Raw genomic sequence first — 19,461 nt, forward strand, 5'->3', positions numbered from 1 at the left:
TGTCACAGACATTTTAGTGGAGTACAGTAGAAGCATGTAAAGTACTAAGATCATTAAAAAGAAAAAGGAGTTTTAATGGAGTTTTTTTTTAATGGGTTTTTCTGCAGTGACCAGCTCAGGGATGTTCTGGGCAGGTAAAAAGCACAAAATAGATAGAATGAATTACAGAAGCATTGTGTCTTCCAAGAGCAGGGATAAGTTTTGTTTTAAATTGCTAGTGCCTTTGTCCTCCTTAACACAATATAATCATAAAACAAAATAACTTGAAAAGATTTTAGTAACAACTGCCTTATTATCTTTATTAGTTCTATAACATTTTCACATTAGCCCTTGATAAACAACTTATAATTTGCAGTACGTAGTAGAATGCTTTTATGACCAGTTAAATTAAGGGTTTAAAAACTAATAGGTAACATCTAGTTACCCACTGCTTTGGGAATATTTTTCCATTACTAATGGTAGTGTAAATAAGTGCAGCCAGTTGGGATAGGTGTTTAGAATTAGTCAGTAACTTTAATTTTTCTTTACCATTTACCTTGTAATTCTACCTCTGAAGCCTGTCCTAAAAATAAAATTACTGTTTGTCATGTTTGTTGGTAAGAACTGAAAGCTCAAATTTCCAACAAAATGGGATAGAGTGAACAAATTGTTCCTAACACAAAATGAAATATTGTGCAGCATTTTACAAATTCTTTTTAAACAATGTTCATTATGTATGCTAAGGTGAATTGAAAGTGCAAAGCCAACATGGGCTACATATTGAGTTCAGGACAAGTCTGGGCTACACAGCAAGAACCTCCTATAAATTATAACAAATAGTTATAAATACTATAGCAAGTCACAAATTGAGTTACAAATTTCTCTCTTCTGTGACTATCATTAACAAGTTGTATGACTCAAGGAGACCTGTGTTTGGGAGCAGAAAAGACTGAAAGAACATGTGCAAGTAATTGTTGTTGGTCATATTTGCTAATAGAGTGGAAATATGGAGGAGTTTTTATGGACCTTCCATGTTTACTGTGATCTTTCTTTCTTTATATTTTTCTCTCCTCTCCCCCCGCCCCAAGGTAGAGTCTTGTTCTAGCCCAGGCTGACCTGGAATTCCTTCTGTAGTCTCAGGGTGACCTCGAACTCACTGCTTTCCTACCTCTGCCTCCAGAGTGCTGGGATTAAAGGCATGCACCACCATGCCTGGCTGTGATCTTTCTTTATTACCTCAAAGAAAATACAGGAGAAACATTCCAGTGCTGAGTAGGTGGTTGGGAGATTCAGGAAAGAGGTGCTGGAGGACTTGGAGTCATGCTGCTCATGTGATCACAGCTTCTGCCACAACCACCTTGTTCTTTTCTCTCTGCTTAAGGAGTTATTGGTGGAACATGTTAAGGAAAAATCTAGCCTGAAAGACTTTAATTAATTACTTGATTTTACTGGGTTCCTTAAATATATCCCTTTTTCCAAACCTATTGAAGAAACAGCATGCATTTATTTTATAGTTCTTTGTCCTTCAAAGGTTTAGGATTTCTGACAGTTTTCTCCTGTTGTTATTACCCAATAACTTTATTTATAACAAGGACACAGAACAATGTAACCAATACTAATGTAACCAATGCGACTAACAATGGACATGATTTGGAAATAGTTTATTGAATTACTTGGAAGAATACTATAAAGAATATTAAAATAATTATTTGGGGAGGCATTTTTTAAAATGCCTAAACCAAATTAAGAAAATTTGATACTCAGAAGCCTTTTTTCAATGAAGGAAGTATATTCTTGATAGTTTTTCTGGAGAACTTTGTGGCATTTCAACTAGCCATGGTAGATCAAATATGTAATCCCAGCACTTGGGAAGCTGAAGCAGAATTGCTATAAATTTGAGGCCAACCTGGTCTACATAGTGAGTCTCAGGAGTGAGACCTTGTATCAAAAATGAAAAAAAGAATTCCTTGGCATTTTAAGGTGATTTTTTTTCACATATATGTATGTGTGTGCAGGTGGGTACACATGTATGTGAGTACATACATGGAAGCCAGAGATTGAGATAGGATGTTTTTCCTCAACTGCAACTTCGCCTTGTTTCTTGAGACAAAATCTCTCACTGAACCTGGAGCTCTCTGATTTGACTAGAGTAACTAGTTGGCAAGCCTTGGCATCCTACTCCCTCCTATCTCTACCTCCTCAGCATTTGGACTACAAGCATATGTCTCTATGCCCAGCTTTTATGTGAGAGCTGACAAATTGTAACTCAGATCGTTTATCCACTGAGACATCTCCCAAGCCCCAATTTTTTTCACTGGGCACCAAAGTGCTTTGTTTTATGATTAATATGTTATAAAATATACTAGACTCATTCTAAGTTCCATTTTAAATATATATGTGTGTGTGTGTGTGTGTGTGTGTGTGTGTGTGTATAACATTGCTGATAAAATAACACTTGATGCAGTAACTAGTTGGACATGTTTCATTGTTTTTCTTACAGGTCTCTAAACAAGAACAGAAAGCATTGGACACATTTGAAGGAGGCGTAGCTGAAACCTCTTCTCGGTACAGTGGTGCTCCAGACAGTGGCATTGGCAGTGACAGTGTTAAAATCCGAATAGTGCAAATAGAACAGCACAGTGGTGCTAGTCAGCACCGCATTGCCCGTCCCTCTCGCCAGTCATCAATTGTAAAAAATCTAAATTTTATTCCCTTTGACATATTTATTACTGCAAGTAGAATCTCACTAATGACCTATTCCTCCAAGACCTTGACCAAATCAAATTCACAAGAACAGAAGGAAGAGGGAAAAACAGGCAAGAATTCATCAAATCTCTCAGAAGCTGATTTAGATGCCAAGCCCAACCAAGCAAGCATCTCCACGGTGACAGCCGAAGATCTCTTAAGCAGTAGCACTTCTTTTCCTTTAGGGAAAAAAATAGGTGCTCTCTCTCTGGAAAGTCTTCATGCATCCACAAGATCATCTGCTCGACAAGCACTTGGCATAACTGTTGTTCGGCAGCCTGGTCGAAGAGGCACAGGTGACTTGCAGCTAGACCCGTTCCTCTTCTTCATTGTTTCCCAGCCTTCCTTGCTTCTGAGCTGTCACCACAGGAAGCAGCGAATGGAAATATCTGTTTTTGACGCTGTGCTTAAAGGAGTATCCTCTGACTACAAGTGTACAGGTAAGGATCTTTAAATATACTACAGTGCTAATGATTACTAATATGTTGGGGATTGTATAGACCAGACTAGCCTTCTCTTCTGTACAGAATATCTAAATACCAGTCCCTCTGAATGTTTGTCTTTCTTGTGGAGCTGAATAAAACAGGGACTCTTAATTGAATATAGAGGTACTTAAAATTTCAGGTATATGGGAAGCATAGTTATTTTTAATATTAATGCCTATCAATATACCTTCCATATCATATAACTGAAGCTTGAGACATGGCTTGGTCTGTAATGTGTTTGGCTCACAAGCATGAGTACCTGAGTTCAAGTCATCAACACCCACATAAATGCTTGGCAGACACAGTGACTGTTGCAGTCAGGTTTGCATCGCTGGCAGAAATCACCCCACCAAGAGCAGCTTTTGGGAAAAGGGGGTTTAGTTTGGCTTACAGGCTTCAGGGGAAGCTCCATGATGGCAGGGGGAAAGGATGGCCTGAGCAGAAGGCGGATATCACCCCCTGGCCAACATAAGGTGGGCAATAGCAACAGGAGAGTGTGCCAAACACTGGCAATGGGAAGCTGACTATAACACCCACAAGCCCACCCCCCAACAATACACTGCCTCCAGGAGGTGTTAATTCCCAAATCTCCATCTGCTGGGACCCTAGCATTCAAAACACCCAAGTTTGTGGGGAACACCTGAATCAAACCATCATAGTGACTATCTATAATCCCACTGTGGGAGCTGAAGACAGGCTGCCTAGTTAGGATTTCTGAGCTCAAGTGAGAAAGCTTGTCTCAGTTTTCCAAAACAGGAAAGTAGCTGATGAAGACACCCTGTGTCACCCTCTGCACACACATATGCACATGCATGTGCCTGCAATCATACACACAGGCTTGTTATTAATGTTTTGGTGTTCTTTTTTATATAATCATCTTGTTACAAAAGTATAGAATTACATGTATTCAACAAAATCAATAAAGTACAATAATTAAAGATTTATTATATATCTAAAACAAAAGTATTTATTAGTGGTGTTAGCTAATAGGCTTTTGTGGCTCTACCCATGTCTTCCTTACAACCAGAGAACATCCTACATTGTAATGACCCATAGAACTAGGGAGGCTTTTTGAGACAAAGAAAGTGAACTGTTTATAGTTAAGATGTATGAACCTTAAGTACTAGAGTCAGTGAAAATGAGATGAAGCAAGGTAGGAGAGGCCTCTCCCCGATGAAAGACTAGATATTAGGCGACAAGTACTGGAAAAGAAGCAGCAAGTACAAGATCAAGACTTGGGACCATTGCCTTTGAGGAGAGCAGACTGTATAGACACAACTTTTCCTTTCTTTTTTACTCTTTTTCTTTTCTTTTTCTCTTTTTGTTTGTTTTTTTGAGGTGTGGGCTCACTCTAGCCCAGGCTGACCTGGAATTCACTCTATAGTCTCAGGGTGCCCTTGAACTCACAGTGATCCTCCTACCTCTGCCTCCCAAGTGCTGGGACTAAACACACCCAACCCAGGCACACCCCTTGTTGACTTTTGAAGATGCAAATTTTCTTTTATAGTCTAGGACAATATTAATTTGCTATTTGTTATTTTAAATACATAAAGTTATTAAATGTTATTAGAATTGCTTTTCAAATACTGACCTGGGAAAATTTTGGCTTCAGTTGGTACGCCTGAATAAACTGTCAAAGTCCTGCCACTACCAATCTAGTTATCCACAGAGAGTTCTTATAGCACTTTTCCATCCTCCTAAAAGTTTTTTTCTATGCCTGGTACTCTGCAGAGGTCACAACATAGTAATCTTATGCATAGTGAAAACGGAAAAGTATCATGGCTATTATGTCACCTCTCATTGGCAAGGAAGAAGAGAGGGAGGTGGTAGGGTGATATCTCTGTTTCTAAATTTTGAACTCAGGCTGTCATTAGTGTCATTAGAGGAACAAAATAGGTTGTCACAATGAAGCTACTCTTTTAAGAAAGGTCAAGGAAAGCCAAGAGACAGCAGAAGCTAAAAATAAGAATGTTATATCTTTCTACGGTATTCATGCTTACTGGATAATAAAATTAATCTTTTACTAAAAAGTAATAAGTGATAACCAGGCTATGACAAATTTAGCACATATATGCCTCGCAATGATTGCTTTATTTTAGTGTCTGGAACACATGTGAGGTTATTATGGAGACACTCTCTGCGTTTGGAGGATGCTATGTGTTTTTATTTATTTCTGAGCTAAAAAATAATTATGAAAAATTCTATTGATAATTGTTTACTAATTTCTGTGTAGGTTATAAACCATTATTACATGTGCTTGTGTTTATATGCATCACATGGAGCAAACCATAAAAAAAAAAGGGACTGGAAAGATGGCTTAGTGGTTAAGCTATTTGTCTGCAAAGCCTAAGACCCCATTTCAATTTCCCTGTGCCCACATAAAGCCAATGCATGAGGTGGTACCCACATATGCCGTTTGTTTGCAGTAGCTAAAGGCTCTGGCACTCACATTTTCTTTCTCTCTGTCTATCTGCCTCTTTCTCTCTCTTAAATAAATAACATGTTTTTAAAAAAGACTTTGTTTTCCTTTTTAAAAACACTGTTTAGAAGACAATTTTTAAGAGTAAAAATAAAAGGTTTTATATATAAGTACAAATAGATATTATCAAAGATTTAAATAAATAATAAATAAATATATAATATATATATATATATTATATATTATTTTTATTTGTGTGTGAGAGAGAGAGGCAAATAGAGAATGGGCCCTCAGTGCCTCCAGCCACTGCAAATGAACTCAAAATGCATGCATCCCCTTGTGCATCTGGCTTATATGAGTCCTGGGGAGTTGAACTTGGGTCCTTTGGTTTGACAGACAATCACCTTAACTGCTAAGCCATCTCTCCATACCTCATAGATTTTTTATTTAATTCACAATATCTTATTCATTCCACTCATTAACTTTTAAGACTATTGCAAAAATAAATCATGCACAAGAAGACTTGGTTATCTCAGAAAATCTGATACTAGAATTCAAATATTATGACCTTAAGTGACATAAAGCACATGATCATGAACATCATTCACTGCTAAAGCTGGCTCTTCATTGAATTTTTAGTTCTAAAATTTCTACTTTGTTATTTTTTTGTTGTCTCTGGTTTTCTGTCAAAAACTTATATATTTCCATTCATTCACTCTTTAATGACTATGTTACTGCCACCTTAGCGTAGCCATCATCTCCTCTATATGCATTTTCTCTTCCTCTCCCTCTCTCCCTTTCTGTCTCCCTTTCCCTTCATTCTCTCTACAAAACCAAGAGAAAAATTAAGAAAAGGCTTAATTCCCAGATAAGGTTTCTGTTAGTATTTTACTACCTTCTTGCTATTACAACTCAGGATACACTCTCAAGTGAAAGCACAAGAAAACAGAGCAAGAAACAACAATTATGTATCATAGTCACAAGTGATACCCCTTTCTAATTTGTGTTGTTCTTATTTAATTTTCAAAGTGCTTGGATCTTTATTTGCTTTTTGTATTATTGTGGATGGAGTATTATAAACAGGACACAAGTTAGGCAGAAGTGAACTTACTCCATTGTGGCTGGCACCAAGAAATATGTAACTTTAAAATATTTTTGAATCAGTTGTCCAGGACCTGGCATTCTGAGAAACTTAATATAAGATTTCATCCAGAAGTCATGTTTTAGTGTCTTTACATCTGAATATATGACTGTAGTAGACAGCTTACAAGTCACTGAGATAAACTTTTAAACCAGGCACAGTTGTAGAGGAGGGTATTTATTGACACTTAACAGATCCAGGGGAAGTTCCATAATGGCAGAAGAAGCTGTCCTGCCTTCACAGGTCAAAGCAGAGAGAGAAAAGCCACAGAGAAAAAAAAAAGGGGGGGGCACACCACATACACAATTAGGAATTCCACACAGAACTTAAGTACTCTGTGTATCTTTGGACTAGAATTGAAAATCCACCACCACACCTTAGGATGACGATCAGCCCAGTAATGCCTCCTCCAGTCAGGTGGCTGGAAATCCAAGAAGTTTTAATAAACTCCTGGATCTATGGGGGCTTCTATTTAAACAACCACAATAATAATGAATAATAACTGCCCCCAGGGCATAATCAGCATTAAGTTTATCTACCCTTGTCACCACTAAGAAAAAAAAGTACCCAAATATGAAATTATAGGTTTTCCTTAGAGTTTCATTTTCAAGTAAATCAATTTAAAAGAGGAAATGCTGTGAAATTGTCCCTCTTGTCAACCATCTTCTTCAGGATACATATATGTATTATATGTATGTGCATATTTGCATATATGTATTTATTTGCCTATGTGTTTATATTTTCATACTTTTTTGAGACAGGATCTGGCTATGAGGCCCAAGCTGGGCCTGCAGTTGTACACCACCACACTAGGCCTGTGTGTTTGTGTGTAGAGTCTACCCATAATATGTGACAATGGAAACCTATAAGAACATCTATTCTCTAAATATAAATAGAATGATGCTTGTTATTTTAAACATATTATTAATAATAATCTCCAATCTGCATAATATAATGATCCTAAATAGTCTACTATATCTTTTTTTAATATTTTATTTATTTACTTATTTAAGAAAGAGAGAATGGGCACACCAGGGCCTCTAGCCACTGCAAAGGAACTCCAGATGCATGTACCACCATAAGTATCAGGCTTACGTAGGTAGTAGAGAATTGAACCTGGGTCCTTAAGCTTTGCAGGCAAGTGCCTTAATGGCTAAGCCATCTCTCGGGGCGTACTATATCTTTTAAGTATATGCTGTGCTGTATTTTTACTCTTTTAATCAAAAAAGTGAAAGATTCTGCTCATATCTAAATTATCAACTTGAATTTCCTTTTTGACTACCAATAATAACCAACCTCAAGTGATTTTTTTCCAACTAGTACAAGTAAATAATACATCTATTAGTATGTAAATTTTACATATTAAAATGTCAATGGACTTTTTCATGCCCTTTCCAACCTGGAGCAACCATTAACAGAAAGGATATCTTCTGCCAATACCTTTATATGTAGCAGCTGTATTATTGGAATTCTCATTTAAATAAAGATGTATGTAGTTGTTTTTAACATAATCGTATTAGTTGTGTTTATAAATATTTAAAAATGGTATTTGTTTTGTTTAAGGTAATGGAGTCCAGATTTGAAATTGCCTCATAACTTGACTATGTAGCCCAGGGCAGCCTCAGAATGTCATTTTTCTTCTTATTTGTTTAGGGCTTTTTTTGTTTGCTTTTGAAGAAGTGCTTGTGCCATCTGGTCATTTGTGAAGGAGTGCAGCCATTCTAAGGGAATTCATATAACCACCATACTTTCTTAGTATACAGTCAGCCCAGTATCTTATTACTCATTAATGTGTGCTAAGACCTAACAAAGAAGCCAATTGAAAACAATTGCTTTAGACCACTTGCAACTTCTTTATTGACTTAAACTTTTCAAACATTAGCTATACTAAAGTACAGAATTTAAAGTTTATTGGAATGTATCATACTGAAAAAGCAAGTGATCAAAGGTATGGTATGTCTAGCCCAGGATATTTTCTCCATTTTAAAGTTTCATAAATGCTATAGCTATAAGTTTGGGTTCTATAAACAGACAAACATAGACTATAGTCCAATAAAAACTCTGGATTTGGAGATAATCAGTCCATAGTTCTAATGTCAGCTTTGCTATTTATATCTGTGTGGTCTTAGACAAGTTATTTGAATGTCTCTTACTTTCATTTTATCTGTTATGCAGGGATAATACTGGTAGAAACCTCTGGGAGCTGTCATAAGGACTAGACAATGCTTATGTGCTCTCTCCTTCATTAAGTGTATGGTGCAGAGTTTAACAAATGTTAATATTATTGTGGTTGCTTCTATCATTACTGTTAGTTCCTTCTGTTTTAAATAGTTGTTATAATTGAACAAAATGTTCATGTCATTTCTGTGTTTTTTAAGCTATTTGTATAGCTTGAAAATATTTTAAGTTACATTACTTGGTTTATTTCACTTCTGTGAATAGAACTGCAGAAAATGTGCCAAAGACATTTGAGTAAACCAATAGTTGAAAAATTATAAGCTAGCTTCTTATACCTCATAAATCATATCTTGATTCTATTCAGTTATTAGGAGTTTAAGAAAAGGATTGAATTACATGACTCTTTGGAATTAAAGGTTTTGTTAATGTCCCTGGAAAAGCTTAGAATTAACCTGTGATTTTAATGTCATAATGATCACAACTTCAACATTTACCTGAAAATTTAGCTGCTGGGAGCATTTCTTACTTGATCAGTAACATAAAATGGAACTACTTTCATAGGGATCAGCAACTAAATCCATCTCTGAAATGAGAGGCACTCTAATGTGTCAAGGTGGTAGGTGGTGAGAAGGTTAAATGAAAAATGACCCAGACATTGAGGGGAATTACTATTATTTGGGGAAATATATTAGAAAAGAATTCTGAAGATTTGGCTTTTCATCTTGATTCTGATGCCAGAGTGTTTTTGAGGGAGTAACTAAATTTCTTGATGCTTTAGTATCTTCATCTTTGAAGTGGATACAGTAATCTTTGGCCTTTGTGCTTTCATGGTTTAATCTCAGCTCCAAATGAGATGGTATTTGTGAAGGACTTTGGATATATAAAGTATAGTCACATTGTAAATTGAAACTTCGATTTTTATTAGCAGGAGGGAACGCTTCATCTTGGGACCTGATTGGTATTCTGGCCTTTGTAACTCTCATTTTAGTCAGCATTTTCTAAAACTGAATTAAAAAATGGTAGAATTGGGCTGGAGAGATGGCTTAGCAATTAAGGTGCTTGCCTGCAAAGCCAAAGGACCCAGTTTTGATTCTCCAAGACCCACATAAGTTAGTTGCTTAAGATGGCCCACATGTCTGGAGTTCATTTGCAATGGCTGGATGCCCTGGCATGCCCATTCTTTCTACTTGCCTCTTTCCTTCTCTCTCTCTCTCTCTCTCTCTCTCTCTTTCTCAAATAAATAAATAAAAATAAAACATCAAAATGTTAGAATCATTAACACTGAGATTAATGTTAAAAACTCTTCTTAAGACACAGAAGATATTTACAGTTGGGATTAAGTTCATCTTGGATTTGTGACTACATGTTTTTTACAGATCAGTATCCTGTTTGACTTTACACTGGATTTTAATCAAATCTTATTCTATTAAATATTGGAAACCCATATTGTAATTTAAAGTTGAAACAATCAAATGAAAAAGATATCATGAATATCACAGAGTAAAATATCACAAACCAGAAGGAATTCATTGAATTGATATTTCACACATTATACTTAACATCATTAAGTAGAATGAACCTACTTCCAGCAATATGTATAAGACCTATTCCTGTTTTTATTAATTTATGTAATATTCATTACCATTACCAACGTGTATTTTTAAAAGATGCAAGGAGCAGATGTAAAACATTGGAGCAACTACTTGAATCCCTTTGTTTTTTGTTCCTATGGAGTACAGATCTGAGTTCAAGTTAGGAAATCTTGTTTCCTTCTCGTCACATTGTAAGAGGTGCAAAGTAGGTACAGACTAGCAGAGCAGATGGTGGTGCCAGGAGGGGGAGGGTGGTGCAGTGCTTATGTAGTTAACCTAATGTCTGGGTATTCACAAAAGTTGATACCACTTGCCTGGAATCTGAAGCACTTTAGAAGTAGTTTCCTAATTACTTTTCTGCCCAGACATTGAATAACTATGGTGTTTTCAGGAGCTTGCTTCCTTCACAATTTAATTTTCAGGTATCATATGAAAGATCTTACCAACTACATTTGATTCTGTGACTACATTTCAAAAAGAAAAAGGAAAGGCTATTCATTGAAACTATAAGTCATAAAAAAATATACAAAAATGCCAGAAACTTAAAGCTTGTAGGTTTGCCTTTTATATGTCCAACATCAAGAGGTGACTTGCTTCTCTTACAGGAGCTTATCCTTGGTGTGCCTTTGTACTTCGTGAAAGCCAGGCATAGCCACAGCTTCTGACAGTTCCCTTGAAAATTTCAATATCATCAGCTTCATAAGTAGAGGCAAATAAATCTAGCAGGGCAGGTTCTCTAATATGTTTTCCTTGAAATTCTCTGTAAGTTCTACTAATAAGCACCTTTGTCCTATCTTAATTGCACGTAAGAGAATTAAGCTAAAAGACCATCTTTTCTCAAGAATTGAGAAAAAGAAAGGAATTTTTTTTTTTTTTTGATTTTTCGAGGTAGGGTCTCACTCTAGCCCAGGCTGACCTGGAATTCATTATGGACTCTCAGGGTGGCCTCGAACTCATGGCAATCCTCCTACCTCTGCCTCCTGAGGGCTGGGATTAAAGGCGTGCGCCACCACGCCCGGCTAAGGAAGGAATTTTTTAAATGTTTCTCTACTACCCTGATTCCCTTTAAAGGTATTTTTTTCTTTTATGCCATTCTTGCTAGCTGTGAAACCTGCCTCATGTTCCTTGAGAAAGAAGGTTATGAAATGGAAATCTTGTTATACTCACCATTTTAATTTGTAAATTATTTTGTCATTTTTCTATCTTGTTTATATATACCCAGGTGCTACTATAACTTCTAGTTTAGAAAATAGGAAGCAGATTATTTTGGCTTGCAGATTATTTACTTCTTCTAAGGGAAAGGAACGGGTGTAAAAATACAATTTTGATAATTACCAGAACCAAAGTAGAAGAAAATTGTCACATCTGGAATTTTGTCTCAAGTAGAAATACTAATAGGGAAGTAAAACATGTTGATTATTATTTGTAGCCCTGAAAATTAATTTGATTTATTAAATAGTATAAAGCATCTTACTGGTCTTTAAAGTTAAAACTAAATGTGATTGCTGCTGGTGTGGAAGGCTTTTTTATTTACTTATTTTTTGTTTTTGTTTTGAGGTTTTTTTGGGTGTTTTCGAAGTGGGGTCTCACTCTAGCTCAGTCTGACCTGGAATTCACTTTGCATTCTCAGAGTGGCCTCAAACTCACAGGGATCCTCCTATCTCTGCTTCCCACGTGCTAGGATTAAAGGCATGAGCCACCATGTCCAACTCTTTTTTTAAAAAAAAAATCTTTTTCCATTATATTCATCTTCTATTAGGTGAGAAATAAAAGTAAAAAAAGCAGACAACTGAAAGGCATTCTGCATACACTTACTCATTTTGTTTAAGTTGTACTATAGGAAACAAAGCAGTGACTGTTTATTGAACTCTTACCACGACACATTCCATACAACCAACTTTACAAACATTGTCTCATTTTCTCAACAATTCTATAACTTTTGTTTATTAGCCCTATTTTTGGAACAAGCAAATGGGTACTCATATAAGTTGTTTACCCAGTTAAAAGGATCAGGACTTATACTCAGATATGACTACCTCCAAAATCCATGCTCCTTTGGTGACTCCATGTGTACTCCTAGCTTACAAACTCTCACATAGAACAAAGTGAGAGAAAGTTCCTTGAAAGCAAAGCTATGCTCAGTAAGTCTTAAGTCTATAACAAACTAGTTTTTAAACTTCCACAAAATTTATCAGACATCACTTACTGTTTCATAAACGTACAGCCCAGTGCACCTCAGACCTAAGAATCTATCTCCCTCAGCAGCTGTCAGCACTACCTTTGGTGTCTGGAAGCCTAGGACAGACCTGGGCTCATTAGCCATGGTCCATACACCGTATGCTTATAACCTGCAAAACAGCTCTTTGAAGACTTCAGGAAAGGGAATAAAGAGGAATGCATGTTATTTCTTTCAAAACATTACAACAGATCATTTAGGCTTTATGGAACTGATAATGTGGAGGCAGAAGTAAACCTTGAGGCCATTTATAGTCATACATCACATGCAAGCATTTGTTTTAGTATGCTTGTGGGGACTTTGTGATTCCTGAATCATGTGCTATAATCAGAAAGAAAATTTTGTCAATACAATTGATATCAGAGCAAACAGCTATGGACAGTTAAATCAGCAATAATAGTTTGGGTAAAACATTGATTTTAATTATTCATATCAATAAGATTGGGAATTAAAGCATGATGTTATTTCAGAAGGTATATTGGGTAGGATGCTATTACAGACTAGTGCCAGGAGCTGGGTGACAGGTTATTTACTTGCTGAACAAACAAAAAAAAAACATAATTAAGCTGTGTATGGTGGGATGCATCTGTAGTCCTAGCTACTCAGGAATCTGAAATAGGATGGTTGCTTGAGCCCACGAGTTCAAGGCCAGCTTTGACAATACCGAGATACCCCAGAATGGGGAGGTGAGGAATGGCTTAAATGTGGTATACTAACATCCATTTAATGAAAGCTTATTTTTCAGGACTTATCCTTTTCTTGGAAAGAGACAAGGAAATAGAGTCAGGCATTCAATGAAATTAAAGTTTCTTGAAGAAGAGCAAACTAATGTACCAATACCACAAATAAAACCAAGATCAACCCTCATGGAAGTCACTATTTGATTAACAAGGGATTGGCTTCTTTAAAGACTTCAGTGATGAACTGGAGAAGGCTTTCTCCAGTTGTCTCTGTGGGTATTACTGTGATATGATGAAGTATCTGCTTTGGCAGCCAGATCTGCCCAAAAAGGAAAGCAAAGGTTATACCTTTCTTGATAAAAGTGAATTCTTATCTTGAATGAGATTTATGGCTATGAGTAGTTTATCACTTATTCTGTCCCTTTTCTCATTCACTGTTTCTCATAAAGTACAACTTTCTCTTATGTCTTTGGCTTAGAGACAAGAATGTAAATGTACCCATCACCATTGGTAGTTTATTTTCTTTGAGAGCATCTAGTACTTGAGTAAATAACTGTTTACCAAGTACAAAGAAGCCTGAAGGAGCTTCCAATATGAAACAGCTGGTTCTGTTTGTCACTCTGTTTATGATATTTACAAGCTCCTTTAATCTTAGTTTATCTGATCCTTTCCCAGGTATACAGACTTGAGAAATGTATAATGCAAATCTATTTTTTCAGTCCTCATGGTTGTATGAAAGAGACAATGACTTGAAGACAGTTCAGGAAATCTTAAATCCAGTTTCCTCTGCATCTAGCCATTAGAACCTAAAGGACCAAATGGTAAACTTGAAAGTTGGCACAGTTCTCTGAGCTTCTGACTCACCTTTGTGCTATGGCTACTTCAGCAGGCCCCCATGACTACTGAGAGAATTTTCCCAAAATTGGTAAAGAAGAAACCAATGTGGCAAGAACCTCAAAAACTCATTGAAGCACTTTTCCTGTCCTCTTTCTGTGAAGTTTTATAAATATTTGGTAAGGTCCTAAATAAATTGTAATTAGTAATAAACATGTACTTAGGATCATACCATGGTGATCCTACTCTTAAATCATTCTCTAGTATATAAAACTAAAGGTGTATATGTGCGCATGTGCGCAAGTGCTTGTATGTGGAGAGGTTTTAAATTGGAATCCTGTTTCTCATCTGTACCGGTGCATGAGACCCTTTTCATGCTCTTTATCAGCAGCACACTATCCTGAGCAGTATTCATGGCATTGTCAGAATTCATTCTTTACTATGTCTCTATAGGTAAGTATTTAGTTTCACATTCCCTAAATTTTTATATTTCAAGTGATTGTATAGTCAACTTCTTGGCACATTTCTATGTGTTATAAATATTTCTGTAATATAGTAGAGGTCTACAAATGTCCTTTCTGATTCCAAGGGCATTGCTATTTAGAAATTTTGATAAACTTTAGGTCTCTCATCTGTTGATGCAAAAATACTATATGTTCAGTTGTATCTACCATATGCAGAAAGGTACATTTTTCCTTCACCTAAGATATTATCAATTAATCTTCTACCTATTACAATTAATTAACACCTTATATTTTTTCTCATTTTAACTGATTAAGAGTGAGGATGAGAAGATGTCTCTTACTTACCTTAAGTTCTCTCCAGAGGATTAACCTGTGAATGAAAAACTTTAAAATTTAGTTTTGGATAGCTATAAGAATAGATATACTAATTATCTAGGAATAAGTTGGTGAAATGAAAGTTAAAATAGATTTTTCCTACATCTGTTAAAGTATGTTTGTCCAAATCATTGGGATACAAATTAAAGACAGCTGGCATATTCAGAGGGAACATTTTTGTTCCTACAAATCAGCAAGAAAAAAAGCAATAGAAAAATGATAAGCAGTTCTTCACTGTGTGGACTTATGTGTACACTTGCCCAGTTTTTTTCTTTGGAATTAAACAAACTAATTTGCTAGATCAAATGATATATACATTTAAAACCTTCTGTATATTATGAAATTACCCTCCAGAAGAGCCTGGTTACAGGGCAAAACACCTGCATTATTAATGTTTTAGTGTTCTTACTGTATTAAATTTTTTCCCTGAAGTTTTGTTTAATTATTGCTAAGGCTTAGTATCTTTCAATGTTTATGTACTATTTGTTTTTATGGATCATTCTATTCATTAATTTGTTATCCTCTGTTTATTTTTCTGTTGATTTCTGTATTGCATGTGTGAAATATTTTATATATTGATACCTCTCTTCTCACTGTCATGCCTCATTTTATCTTATTTGACTTGTTATTCCTGATATTCTTTGGTAGAAGTTTTATATGGCCATATAATAATTTGTCAGTCTTTATATTCTCTAGCTTTATCATTACTGTTATTGATGTGTAATGTAGTAGTTTATATACTAATATTGTACATATGTATATGTACATTGTCTTGCTACTTAGAATCCTTATCTCTGGAAAAGTATAGAAAATGTATAATTGTATTATCTTAATGTCACAAGTGTAACATATAACATCTTCATGTGAGTTGAAATATGTAGTCCCCGGACATTGTTTTCTTATTCTGTTTTAGTTACCAGTATTCTACACATCATATCAGTGTATCATACAGCAATTTAATTCATCTCTACTAATTATTACCTTTATTATTAATCACTTTTATATTTTCTTCTGTCAGATAATTCCTCTTCTTGATGATTTTCTCTCCATGCTCTCTCTTTGTATAATCTAGAAAGAACCATTTACTTTACAAAGTTATAATGTGAACCTACAGGTGGATGAGATCCTGGCAACAGACTCAGCTTCTACTGCTTCATGCATCTCCCAGGCAGAGCATAGACCCTAGTAGCAGCCGAGTTCTGTCATCCTCCCACCACACCCAAACACTGTATTTAAAAGGGGAAATAGTATAGTGTTACTGTGTAATGGGTCTACTATGTGAATTCTTACTGTTTTAAATTCACTGGTCATATAAAAGGGAAGAGTGCACCAGCTTAGTGTTTGATCTTTACCACATAGATCTAATGTCATGATCAATCGCTTTCAGTATTTTCTTTTAAATCATATAAAGGTTCATACATGCCAAATTTCATAAGGATCACATGATAAGGTCAAGAAACAAAAATTCCAAGGAAGAATTTATATGCTCAGTTCACATATGACAGTAATACTGTGTAGCCATATGTTGAGTATAGTCCACTATATGTAGATGCTATTCTTGAAAGCAAGCCAATCAATAAAGCCTAAATAAATATTACTTTAATAACACATCTCAAATAGGCTGAAAATGGATTAGATGGGCTCTATGGCAAGAACATTCTTATAAACTTGACATTCAAAGGCCATTAAAACAGAATAAAACAATCATGAAACTAAAGAAAAACTGAGTACTTAGAAGATTTTTAAAAGCCTACTACATATTGCCAAGATACAACAGTCATTTTTATTTAAAGAGCTATCTCAAAAAACTATAGATTTTTAAGCCTTAAAAAGCAAATTTTTTACCATCATCCACAGCCAAAATATGCCTTTAAAATATACAATGTTAGAAAAAAGTTAAATATGTATATTTAACAAAAAAGTCAAAAACTTAAGTCACAGTCGTGATTGGAACTAGTGAAAAAACAAGAAAGTTTCATCATTAAGGAAAGTTATGGGAATGCTACTGAAGTTAACTTCAAAAGCTTAGCAGTAAAGAATGACTGCAAAGTCAATAAAATTCTGAAAGAGGTCAAATCAACCCCTAAGTAGTACTAATCCACTGCACTTTTAACATGTCTGCTTATGTTTAAGCTGAGAAGATTGCCCTTATTTTTCTTTTATTTGTTTCCAATATAATGTCTGAAGAGAAATCCAACCATTGAACTGTTAATGGTCAGCAACTCAGAATTCAGGCCTTACCCTCACTTGTAATACAACATAAGACTTGAAATGCCTTTTCCTTTTTGGCCAAACATGGGAAAGCTTAGTTTTGTCATTCTGCATTGTATAAACTTCGTTCATCTGTTTTGCTTTTTCTTTTTTCAATATGATAGTATCTCACTCTAGCCCAGGCTAACCCTGAACTCAATCTGTTATCCCAGGTTGGCATTGAACTCCCAGCAATCCTCCTCCTACCTCTGCCTCTCAAGTGCTGGAACTGATGATGTGTGTTACCATGCCCAGCTTGGTTCACCTTTTTCTAGAAATACTTGATTATAAAAATGAAAAACAATGAGGTCATATAATAATTGAACCATTTTACCTTATTTATCCTCACAGATTCATACACCAAAATAAGAAGTTTGTGATTTAATTGAGATACTTAATTTCAATTTTGTCTCTTTAGATCCTGGGAAGACTCTACCAGAAGCCCTTGACTATAACACTGTGTGGCTACAGACAGTGCCTGGAGAAACAGACAGCAAAAGTGGCATTCCCCCTTCCCTTGTTACTCTGCAAATCAAAGATTTTCTTAATGGACCAGGTGAGAAATATACAAACATTTTTCTGTAAGATGATATGAACATGTATATGGGATCTGTCAGTGAGTTTGACATGCCTTGCCAAAAAATGAATAGTTTATTTGTTTTCCAAATGCATACTGTCTTTGGGCTACACATTCTAAAGACGAACAGACAATTACACATAGAAATAGACATGATAAATTACCTCAAATTTAACATAAAGTAGTTAAGCATTAAGCAATGTATGTTTTACAGAGAGAGAGAAAATTGGCACACCAGGGCCTCCAGCCACTGCAACCAAATTCCAGACACATGCACCCCCTCGTGCACATGTATGGCCTTGCATACTTGCATCACTGTGCGTCTGGTTTACGTGGGACCTGGAGAATCAAACATGAGTCCTTTGGTTTTGCAGGCAAGCGCCTTAACAGCTAAGCTATCTCTCCAGCCCAAGAATGGATGCTTGAAAATGACCCACTATTTTATTTTTTCTTTTTCCTTTTAGTCAACTATGTGCTTGTAAGCAGTTGGTTAACTCTTTTGTGTCTTAGTTTCCTTACCTTGTAAGAAGAAAATAAAATGATTAGATGGAGTTCAGGAATACATACATAAGATTGTGTACATAAATTAATTATATTTATTTTATTAGCCTGGAGATTTTACTTTTTGTAGTAAAATTTTATGTACTAAATAAAATTATTTTTCCAAACATATATACAAATACACATACAATTATATATTTCTAGATACATACATACATATATATTTCCTACATTGTTATTTTTACAAAAGTAGAAAAATCACAGTTTTTCAGAGCCAAAATATAAATTTATATTGTTAAATAAAAAATACAGTGTAAGCCATGCATGGTGGTGCACGCCTTTAATCCCAGCACTTGGGAGGCAGAGGTAAGAGGATTGCCATGAGTTTGAGGCTACCCTGAGACTACTAAATAAATTCCAGGTCAGCCTGAACTAGAGTGAGACCCTGCCTTGAAAAACAACAACAGCCACAAAAAAAAGGTGTATAATGAATAATTTTACATTCACCAAATTAAAATATTTTTACCAAAAGTACTTTTGTCAACTTGTTTTTGTATTTTATAGAAGTTTATATATGAGTAGATATATCAACTTTGTGGTATCTTCTCTAAAACAGTAATGTAACAAACTCAGGTTGTCAATTATAGTACACAAGTAGATAATATTTCACATTATCTAATTATCTTATCTTACTACATTGCCTTATTGCCATTCTGCAATTAATTTATAAATCACAGAAGATGTAATACATAGTAGGACTAACTATGGATAATAAGACACATGCAACCCTTTTAACACATGAATTACGTATTTTTGACAACTCAAGAAAATGATGTTTCATTCATCTAGATTTTAGTTTAGAGAACTACCATTTATGTAGGACTGGATTAAAAAACTCCAGTTTAGAATAGTCTCCAATACTATTTATTTCCTATTCTTTGAAAATTAAGACATTACAAATAGCAATAAAGGCATCACAAATATTATTTCTAATTTTAATGCAGT

At 35.3% G+C, this 19,461-nt stretch overlaps 1 protein-coding gene across 5 annotated transcripts in view; it reads left to right on the top strand.

The window, feature by feature from the left end:
• The window catches only part of Vps13b (vacuolar protein sorting 13 homolog B), a 659,022-nt gene that overhangs the window by 454,127 nt on the left and 185,434 nt on the right, over window positions 1-19,461 (top strand). For all 5 annotated transcript variants that reach the window (XM_045143281.1, XM_045143283.1, XM_045143282.1 and 2 more), the window contains 2 exons: window positions 2,480-3,164; window positions 17,797-17,934. In XM_045143281.1, the coding sequence (XP_044999216.1) occupies window positions 2,480-3,164; window positions 17,797-17,934 (823 nt within the window). The remainder of the gene's footprint in view (window positions 1-2,479; window positions 3,165-17,796; window positions 17,935-19,461) is intronic.

The sequence above is a fragment of the Jaculus jaculus genome, chromosome 2 (genome assembly GCF_020740685.1).
Source record: "Jaculus jaculus isolate mJacJac1 chromosome 2, mJacJac1.mat.Y.cur, whole genome shotgun sequence".
Lineage (NCBI taxonomy): Eukaryota > Metazoa > Chordata > Mammalia > Rodentia > Dipodidae > Jaculus > Jaculus jaculus.